The sequence below is a fragment of the Pantherophis guttatus genome, chromosome 2 (assembly GCF_059756535.1).
Source record: "Pantherophis guttatus breed Tessera chromosome 2, ASM5975653v1, whole genome shotgun sequence".
NCBI lineage: Eukaryota > Metazoa > Chordata > Lepidosauria > Squamata > Colubridae > Pantherophis > Pantherophis guttatus.
In genome coordinates, this window is record NC_142064.1 from 117031238 (window position 1) to 117041988 (window position 10751).

Below are 10751 nucleotides of genomic sequence, written 5' to 3' on the forward strand. Positions count from 1 at the left end.
CCTTACCCCCTCATAACATAGGACAATTATCAAAAGTAAATTATTAACCTAACATACTTCTGGAACTGATGACAGTTATTCATTTAGCTCCAATTAAGCATGTCTCAGGTAATAGGTCTAGTCATTCTCATAGGACTACAGAGACAGCAGGAGACATGAAAGCCAAGAAGATGTTGAACATAGCAGTGGAAGGATAAGGTGGAGAGTGTGGGCTTGGAACAGATCTTCAAAACTCAGAATTGGCATCACCACCTAAACATCTTTTGATGCCCTTTTATTCATATAGGGATAACCTGACTTAATACCAGTTCCTTTTTCCCCTTGGGGGAAAACTCTACAGTTGAAAGACTGGAAATGGGACTGATGGTATGGACATACAATGGGGATAATTTTTTTTAATGCCTTCGAGTCAGTGTTGACTCCTGGCGACTGCTGGTCAAGTCCCTGCAGTTTTCTTGGCAAAGTTTTCTTGCCATTGCTTCCTTCCTAGGGCTGAGAGAGAGTGACTAGCCCAAAATCACCCAACTGGCTTTGAGCCTCAGTTGAGACTAGAATTTAAGGTCCTCTGATTTCTAGCCTGATGCCTTAACCACTATTCCAAACTGGCTGATACTAGATGAGTTGCAAAGTTATTACTCCAAATTTGTGAAATAAACAGTTTCTCATCCAGATGCTTTTCAAATGTGTTGGATTATAGTCCCAACAAAAGTGTGTGTGTGTATGAGTCTAGTTCCACATACAACGTAGTGTGGTGAGAGTAGTAAACTATTGTCCATGGTCCTTTTTATGTGGTTTAAACAAGACATGTGCATGTTGTTATTTCCCATTTCTTTTGTCTCGTCTTGTAGTCATATAGTTGCTGTTAATTTTAAATAGTAATGGAGATTTTTTTTCCCCTAAAGCCTCTTAAAAATCCAAAAGGGAAACATGTCTCCACTCTCCACTGACTCTTTTTCTGTGTAAGGGCCTGCAAGAATTCTGGCATGGAAAACCATTTCCTTCCTGGCTTTTCTTTCTAACAGACACCCAGTGAAAGCATCCTCATCACCAGGGCTCTCTTTGAAGCACAGGAAGTGCTGCGGACTGCTTTCCTTTTGTATGACCAGATCGATGATCCTTTGACTCAAGTCTCCATATACTGTACAGTTGCAAAATGTTGCTAAGACTGGCAGCATCTGAAGGCTTTGAGAACTCATAATTACAATTATAGTACAAAAAAGCCAAATATTCTGTAGTCTGTGGGCATTTCCTCACAGTCATTTTAATGAGTTGCCAGAAAAATGTGTTGACATAATTGTGCTAGTGATGAAATGTGCCCATCTTCAATCTGTAAGGTAAGGTGACCAGACGTCCCGCTTTTGGCGGGACAGTCCCGCTTTTGAGCAATTTGTCCCGCGTCCCGCGGCGTTTTAAAAAAGTCCCGATTTTTCATTCTGCCTCCTGAGTCCCGGCTGCCTCCTGAATCCCCGCTGATGGCTAGAGGGAAAAAAAACTCTTTAAACTCTTGCGGCAGGGCTTCAAAGGGCCGACCTACAGCTGATCAGTGTTAAAAAAAATGAATAGACCCATGCCTGCAAAAATAGAAAAAACAGCCCCTGTTAACAGCTTCCGCTAGGTTAATTAGCTGCAAAAAGCTGCAAAAAGTTCCTGGAGCAGATTTTTTTCCCCCTAGCTATACTGAAAACAAAGGCGAAAGCGAAACTAAACCTGCAACGTGACAAAATGAGGCAGAGAGAGATTTCTTTCTTTTTCTTTTTCTTTTTCCTCACCAAAAAAGGTAGGTACAAAACTGCAAACAATGGGAAATTTTGGGCAAAAGAGGAGAGTTCAAGATTTTAAAACACAAAAGAAAAAAAGCTCTATTTAACTAGGGAATTGTAATAATTGAGATACTATTAATAATTGTATATTGTGTTGAAAGCAGAAATGGTTAAGTTGTGGTTTGGAGGAATATATGGGGGAAATTATTTGGTTTATTATTATTGGTAAATATAATTAATTGATTTGTAAGAAATTGGATTGCATGGAAATAATTGGAATATTCATGTTCATATTGATTAATATACAAAAAAGATAGTTATATAACTAATTGATTTATATTAAAATGTTGAATTTGTATTAAACAACTGTATTACATAATTACATAATTAACCAATGTGAGGATGGATATAAAAATAGATGACAATGGGAAGGGGTATAATATAGAATAGAAGGGAAAAATTGAATTTGATTAAGATTAGAGATGAGGATGAAGGGTAATATTGTTTTTTTTAAAAAATAGATGAGGAGTAAATATGGCAAAAAGGAAATATAGAAATTGTAAATTTAATTGAAATGACTAAACGCTGTTTAAATTTGTGAACCAGCCAAATATTCTGTTCAAAGAAAATACATTGTATGTTTGTATGTGTGTTTCTAATTATTGCCATTTATTCATATTTGTTCTCTTTTATTCTTTAAAGTTTAACAATTCATTCTTAATCTTAATATCTTTATATTTGCTTGGGGTTGGCTTTCTTCCCTTTCATCTTTTTTATTGTACAGCAATCTTTCTCCTCAAACCTACCACCACTCTCTTTTCTTTCCTTCTTACTTTCTCTTCCCCCCACCCTCTTTTTCTCCTCCCTACTTCCTCTTCCTTTCTCCTTCTCCTCCTCTCTTCCTCCCTCTCTTACCCTCACTCCTACTCTAATTTCCATTCCTTCATCCCTCTCTATTGCTGTATCCTTTAATGCATATGGACTACTCAGAGGGCTGAAAAAGTTATTTTTGACTGGTCCTCACACTTTTGACCAGTCCTCGAACTTACGACTGTCCTCACATTTTACATTTTTGCCCTATCTTGTCACCATGGTGAAGAGAAGCAGTTGTGAAATGAGTGACATGGTTGTTAAAAATACTGCACGGGCATAAATGTGAGGATGGTCATAAGTGTGAGGACCAGTCAAAAGTGTGAGGACCTGTCAGAAATGACTTTTCAGCCCTCTGAGTAGTCCCTATACACATAGCCATGGCCACCTGGTCACATGACCAGCTAGCCACGCCCACCCAGTCACATGGCCTCCAAGCCACGCCCACACAATAAGTCACGCCCACAATGGTGTCCTTCTTACCAATGTTAAAATCTGTTCACCTTACCCTATACACATAGCCATGGCCACCCGGTCACATGACCAGCTAGCCACGCCCACCCAGTCACATGACCAGCTAGCCACGCCCACCCAGTCACATGACCAGATATCCACGCCCACAAAATAAGCCACGCCCACAATGTCCCTCTTTACCAATGTTAAAATCTGGTCACCTTACTGTAAGGACAGTATCAGTCCTTGGCATGTTTGCCAAGGCTCAGTGCATTTTGGTGAACCTCAGAGCCATGAGTGAGAGACTGAGAAAGTCACTGCCTTAAACTGGGAATGAGACACATGAAGCAAGTCTCTTAAAAATAGCTAGCAAGTTTGTCATGGGGAAGACAAAATAAAATCAAGAAAATAACTGATGAGAGAGGGACAGATTTGTAAATAGTTTTATCATAAACATTTAAAATAACATAATGATTGAATATTGTGTGAAATGGAATTGTGTACAAATAATGAACATGTGCTTGTTAAAATATATAAACATTTACTGACATTTGGAACGTAACAAATGAATGTATGAAAAAGTGGAATTAAAATATGGTTATAATATACAGATGGAAGAGTGGGAAAATATGTGGCTGAAAGGATTGAAATTTGCACTATGTTATAATGTTAAAGAAACCAGCTTATGTTCAACTATGTGCTACTCCATTTAGTCCAACAGCACAAGCCAGGGGTTCCACATAAATATCAAAAAGCAGGAGTGAAAGTGAACATCCTTGTCTGGTTCCTTTAAATAATGGGAAAGTAGTAGAAAATAGCAGGTGGCATGATGGCTCAGCAGTTAAAGATGCTGAGCTTGTCAGCTCCTGAGTTCAAGACCCGAGCTATGTGCAATGGGATGGGCTCCCATTACTTGCCCAGCTCCTGCCCATCTACCAGTTTGAAAGCATGCAAATGTGAATAGATAAATAGGTATCACTTTGGTGGGAAGGTAACAATGTTCCGTGCACCTCAGCGTATAGTCATGCTAGCCACATGACCATAGAAATTGTCTTCAGATAATAGTAGCTCCTTCAGCCAAGAAATGGAGATGACAGTGCCCTAGAGCTAACATGACTGACAGGGAAACCTTTACCTTTAGCAGAAAATATATTGCAGTGGGCAGATTGTCAGTAAATAGCAAAACTAACTAGTAGACAAATGTATTTTCATCATTGGTTTCAGTGGCCATAGGAGGGGGCTAGTTGCAATTCCACATTCTTCTCTTTTTCTTGCAGCTTTTTCTGTCGCTGTAATCCTTTACAGCAACATTTGGGCATGTTCTTAGCTAGAGCTGCATAGATGAATGGGTGGATGCAAACATGAAAGTTAACTAGGATCCTAGTTATTTGGTAGGTGATGTAAATGGTCATGTTGCCCGTCCCACGGTAATAAATATTCACGTTGCGGAAGACATGAAAAGGCAAGTAAAAGAGGGCATAAAGGAGCACAACTGTAGAAATCAGTATCTTCACTTTACACTTTTCCTCCCTGGTGGTACCATGGCTGCGTCTAACAGCGCAAACAATGGCCACACAAGAAAAGAGAGTCAGCAGAAAAGGCAGTCCACAGCCCACCGTTAGGAGGAACAAGCTGTAAGGCCAATAAGCAGGCAATTCTGACATAGAAGCACTTCCTAGGCAAACTGTTGCATTGCCTTTAGATTCTATGTTGGAGAAATGAAGGACAGGGGACGAGATGGCTATCGCGAACAACCATATCACTCCACTGGCAACTTTGGCATGGAAGGGTTCGATGCGCTCATGGGCAAAGAAGGGATGGACGATGGCAACGTAGCGGTTCAGACTGATGCATGCAATGAAAAAGGTGCTGCCGTACAAGTTGACAAAAAAGACAAAACGATCCAATTTGCACAAAGGGGAGCTGTACTTCCAGTCCTTGGGGGGGAAGTAGTAAGCAGCCAAGGGCAACAAGGAGATGGCATAGAACAGGTCACAGAGTGCCAGATTGAAGGAGTAGATGATGCCAGGATGCCAGGTGCGTTCCCAAGCCACAAAGTGGTAGATTGTAAAGCCATTCCCCAAAACGGCGAAAACGAACTGCAGACCTATGATGACCCACAGTTTTTCTTGGAAGTGGTCCAGGTCTTCTGTCCCAGTCTTCATCCTGGACAAAGCAGGATGAATGAGATGAGAGGTTTCCAAGACTACCTGTTGACTATAGACAGAGAACATGAAGGAGCATATTATCAGAAATGCTGGTGCCTATCACTTCAACTGCAGCTCTCTTAAAAAATAAGTTACTTCCTTCGGCTTTTTTTTTTTTTTTTGCTCCCTTGGAATAGATGGTTACTTGATAAACAGAATTTCCAGTAAGTCTAATACAGTATGATTACAATGGTTATATAAAAATATGGAAAATAGAAAGTCACAAAACAATTGTCATATACTGTACAATCAGAACTAGTTTTACCTATGTATTCATGATCTGCTATGCAAATTAATATATATAGTAAATAAATTTGTTGACCATTAAAAAAATGAGAAAGTCAGCATCTAAATAATAGATATTTGAAATATGGAATAGTCCTCCACCTGGGACTTCTACAGGTAGAATCCTTCTTTAGGTTCAACAAACAGAGTTGTACAATGCATTAATGGATGATGGATATCCCTGAGAATCCATTTGGGGGATAGGCAATATTTATTATTAGTATCTGCCAGTTGGTTTCCAGAGTAAATTTTAAAAATGCATTTACAAAAACACATGAGCCCTCCAGAACAAATTAATAGTGGAATAGCATTTGCCTCAAGGTACAGATCCAGACCTCAACAGTAATAATTTATTTATTTTATTTTATTTTATTAGTCATATTTCTATGCCGCCCACTCTCCGAGGACTCTGGGCGGCTTACACCAAAGACAGTATACTAAATAGTATATTGCCCCCAACAATCTGGGTCCTCATGTTACCCACCTCGGAAGGATGGAAGGCTTAGTCAACCTTGAGCCAGTGAGATTTGATCCGCTGATCTGCTGAACTAGCAGCAGTACTGCACTCTAACCACTGCGCCACCTCGGCTCATATTTGGACCAGAATTTCTGTAGCTAAGTGATACAATTGTAAATTACGATGTCACATGACCATGCCACTTAGCAATGGCAGTTCTGGAAGTCCCTGGTTACTGGCCTTAAGAAAGGACCATGCAGGATGTCAAATGAGGACTTCACATGATTGCAGCTTCCTGCTGGCTTCTTCACTGACTTTGTTTGAGGGAAACCATCAGGGATGGTTGCAAATCCAAACTGGGTGACCATGGGATGCTGCAAAGATTGGAAATCTGAGTGTCTTCCTGAGCACACAGATCATGATTTCAGGACTATGGGGGTGTTTCGCCAGCTGGAACTTTGAGGACCAGTCAGGAGTACCATTCTGTTCAGTGCTGTTGCAAGTTTAAACAATTGTTGAAAGACTGGTTGTTAAATGAGAATCACCTGTAAGCTGTTATAACACAAGAGCGAAGCCTAATTCCACACTTTTGACATCACATCTCCAACCATTAACTGAACTGATCAGTTTCTTCCAGAAAAAAAAAGTATAATCCAAGAGACACAAAATAATATTTTTATTGTAAATCGTATGCAACTGGCATGCCTCTATGGAAATATATACATGCCAAAGTAGTCTTCCATCAATGTTCATGAAATACAAATTCCAATTCTTATTTGGTGCCTCCCTAAACTTTCAAACATATAATTTAATTTAATTTAATTTAATTAATTCAATTTATATGCCGCCCCTCTCCAAAGACTCAGGGCGGCTCACAATACATTTTAAAAAATCATTATAAAAAACATTTAAAAATTAAAAACATTAAAAACATTAAAAACTCATTCACGCCATTCATGGCCGGATCTCGCCAGATCACAAGAGCGAGATCAACGGCCCCAAGCCTGCCGGAAAAAACAGGTCTTCACTGCTTTTCGGAAGGCCAATAGGGTGGGGATGGTCCGGACCTCAGGAGGTAACTGGTTCCAGAGAGCTGGGGCAGCCACAGAGAAGGCCCTCCTCTGCGGGCCCGCCAGCCGGCATTGTTTAGCTGATGGGACCTGGAGGAGACCAACTCTGTGGGATCTTACCGGTCGCTGGGAGCTATGCGGTAGAAGGCGGTCTCGAAGATAACCTGGCCCTAAGCCATGTAGGGCTTTAAAGGTAATAACCAACACCTTGAATTGTGACCGGAGACCAATAGGGAGCCAGTGCAGCTCACGGAGAATTGGTGTAATGTGAGTGTATCTAGGTACACCCATGACAGCTTGCACGGCTGTGTTCTGGACCAACTGTAGTCTCCAAACACTTTTCAAGGGTAGCCCCATGTAGAGCGTGTTGCAATAATCTAAACGTGAGGTGACAAGGGCATGAGTGACTGTGAGGAGAGCCTCCTGATCCAAGTAGGGTCGCAATTGGTTCACCAGGCGAACCTGTGCAAAGGTCCCCCTAGCCACAGCTGTCAGATGTTGCTCTAATCTTAGATGTGAGTCTAGGAGGACACCCAAATTGCGAGCCTGTTCTGAGGGGGACAATTTCTCTCCCCCCAGAACCAAATTTAATGTATTTTAGCAATCATTTATAAATAATGATAGGCTTTTGATTTCACACAGAATATACTAAATATTTTAGTTGTAGAAGCATTCTAAGACATACAGGATTCTTGGCCTTTAGCCTAAAAATGCTTTAGCTGAACAAATGAAGTGGTTTGCCCTTGCCTCCTTCCCGGGTCTGAGAGTGAGTGATTGCCCCAAGGTTGCCAGGTTGGCTTTGAGCCAAAGGCAGGATTAAAAGTCACCATCTCCCAATTTGTAGCCTGGTGCCTTTTACTACTATAGCAATTTATTACAAATAACAAAAAATATATATCAACATTTCAGTATTCATAGATCTCAAACATGCACTCCATACACTACAGGAGTTCCACAAGGTAACCAAATGCCCCAACAAAGAGCTATTTAGAAATTTTGAAAAGACACTCTCCTCCTTATCTTACAGGTTATTATTCTGTTTTTACATTGGTCTTGTAGAGAGGAAAAATATTGTTATCCCTAATGCTTGCTTTGCTCAACTTTAAAGGCTTATTCCAATGTTTTAAATATAGTTCAATACAGACTGTTTCTGGTGCGTGTTTTAAAATTGGCCATTCATCCCCAATCACAAACAATTTATCAATAATAGCCCATACATTCTTACCTCCCCCCCGCATATACTGTATTCACAAGCAATTATTTTGCCTACTAGTTTCATCAAAGCACCTCTCTTATCTTTATTTTTCCACATTTGATCTTCTATTCTGATGTTTTAGCCATCTACTGTATTCATTTTGAACTCTAGCATAATGAGAGACTATGCAGTTTTCTTTGTAATTTCCCAGAATTTGTTATTTCTTTTCTGGTTAGAAGCAAGTTCTGGATCTTAGGTTAGCCAAAAACTGTATTAGGCACTTTTGTTTAATAGTTTTAATACATTGATGCATCTAATATATTCATTATAGCTTTTGTGCTGTGGCAGTTAGTTTAAATTTGACCTTTGTTCACTAAAACCACTTCAGTATCGATTTGTTATGTTTTGTTTGCCTTTGTCATTGAAACAAAGTATTCAATTATTTTCCATTTTCCTTTGAATTTATGCAAATAGTTCTGTCTGATGATACTTTCTGCACACAATGTATTTAACTGAAACTGTAGCTGGAAAATTTCTATTGTTGTTTGGTTCAATAGGCTTAAAGACATGGGATATGTGACGTCTGAACTTGAAGGCAAATGAAATCCAATTGAGTCCAGATTTTTATTTTCTGACACCTAATTGACATAAATTTACCAGATTAAAGCTATAACCTTCTAACTTAATACCATGTTCCCCCAAAAATGGAATCTACCCCAAAAACAAGCCCTAGCCCGATTTTCATGCCTGAACCGAATATAAGCCCTACCACTAAAATAAGCCAGAATTGAGCCTGTGCGCAGCTGGCTGGCCTCCCATTCTGTCTGGTTGCTGCCAAAGAAGAAAGAAGTGTGTGCCGGGGCCACTAAACGAGGCAGTGGGGGGTTGGAGGATGAAATGAGGTGGGAGGGTGGAGGACAAAGCTTCTTCTTGCTCAGCATCACAACGAAGAGGAGGCTGAGTAATGCATGGTGCCATGGCCACTAAGCGAGGCGGTGGAGGCAGGTGGAGGACGAAACAAGGTGGGGGGGTGGAGGACGAAGCCCCACCAGTATCCTTGGCCATCTGGCCTGCAAAGCCCTGAAGTTGGTGGAGTAAGCCGGTGGCAGCCGGAGTAGCCCCTTCCCCATTTCCCCTTCTCCACTTCCAGTGGCCTGCTACCACTCCCTTTCCACCACCAGTTGCCTGGAGCCCTTGGGGGGTTTGCCTTGCCACCTACTTTCCAGCTCCCCCCAGCTCCACTCACTTCCCCAAAGCATCCCTTCACTAACCTGCTTTCCAGCTCCATTCTCCACTGCCTCATGCAGGGCAACAAAAGAAGACTGTGGGACTACTGGTAAAAAAGAAAAGTTCAATCAGATCTTCCAACTTTGCGAGATCTTTTTTTTTCATGAGAAGTTGAAAGGTCTGACTGACTGCAACCCTGGATCTTTTCCTCCCTCCCTCCCTCCCTCCTTCCCTCATCCAGTTCAGGACTGCACAATCTCTTATTGTGGGACCCTCTTTTGGAAATGTATTATCTCCTTCCTGAGAAGCCACTGTGCAATTGCCACGATTCCCACCCACTCTTCTTCTCCAACTGTACATTCCAGTACATCATACTTACAAATACCCCAAATGGTCAGAGACACCTCCCCCCCCCAAAAAACCTAAGCTATTCCACCTTCAAAGACTCACTTGCAGCATTGCAAGGAGCAATAAAGTCAAGGAGACAAGGAAACCTAGGAAATAAAGGGCACATTGACTAATAGAATTCAGAAACCTTTTGAGACTTTGGAAAAACTGCAGACAAGAACAACAAAAATGAAGGCTAAAACATATGATGAACAGTTGCAGGAATTGGTTATGGCTAGTCTAGTAAAAAGAAGGATCAGGGGAGACATGATAGCAATGTTCCAATATTTGAAAGGCTGCCTCAAAGAAGAGGGGGTTGACCAATTTTCCAAAGCTCCAGAAGAGAGGACAAGAAGCAATGAGCGGAAACTAATAAAGGAGAGAAGCAACCCAGAACTAAGGAGAAATTTCCTGACGTTAGAACAATCAACCAGTGGAACAACTTCAGAAGTTGTAGGTGCTCCATCACTGAAGGCTTTCAAAAAGAGATTGCACACCCATGAAACCACCCATGAATGTTGCAAAGAGACTCTTATCCTCAACACTTGTGCATGCTTCTTTGGCTTATCTCTAATATTTCCATAATTGTAAAAAAAAATTACTTCTGTTCTTATATGTTATATCTCACGTCCAATAAAATGACTATGATTTTTATTTTATTTTTTGTAAAAAAGAGACTGCACAGACACTTGTCTGAAATGGTATAGGGTCCCCTGCTTAATCCAACCAGGGGTTGGATTAGAAGACCTCCAAGGTCCCTTCCAACTCTGACATTCTGAAAACCTTGATTTGGTCGTAGTATCTAGGGTTTGTCATCTGATGACAAAGCTTAAGCAGTAG

The 10751-nt window shown here is 40.8% G+C and overlaps 1 protein-coding gene across 1 annotated transcript; it reads right to left on the bottom strand.

The window, feature by feature from the left end:
* Positions 1–4172: 4172 nt before the first annotated feature.
* On the bottom strand, positions 4173–5341 carry P2RY11 (purinergic receptor P2Y11). The gene has a single exon (XM_034434307.2). It carries the CDS (start codon positions 5315–5317, stop codon positions 4304–4306), a length of 1014 nt encoding a protein of 337 aa, XP_034290198.2. The 5' UTR covers positions 5318–5341; the 3' UTR covers positions 4173–4303.
* Positions 5342–10751: the final 5410 nt, after the last annotated feature.

Coding starts and splice junctions, on each gene's coding strand:
- P2RY11 (XM_034434307.2), bottom strand. CDS start 5,317: ATGTTCTCTGTCTATAGTCAACAGGTAGTCTTGGAAACCTCTCATCTC.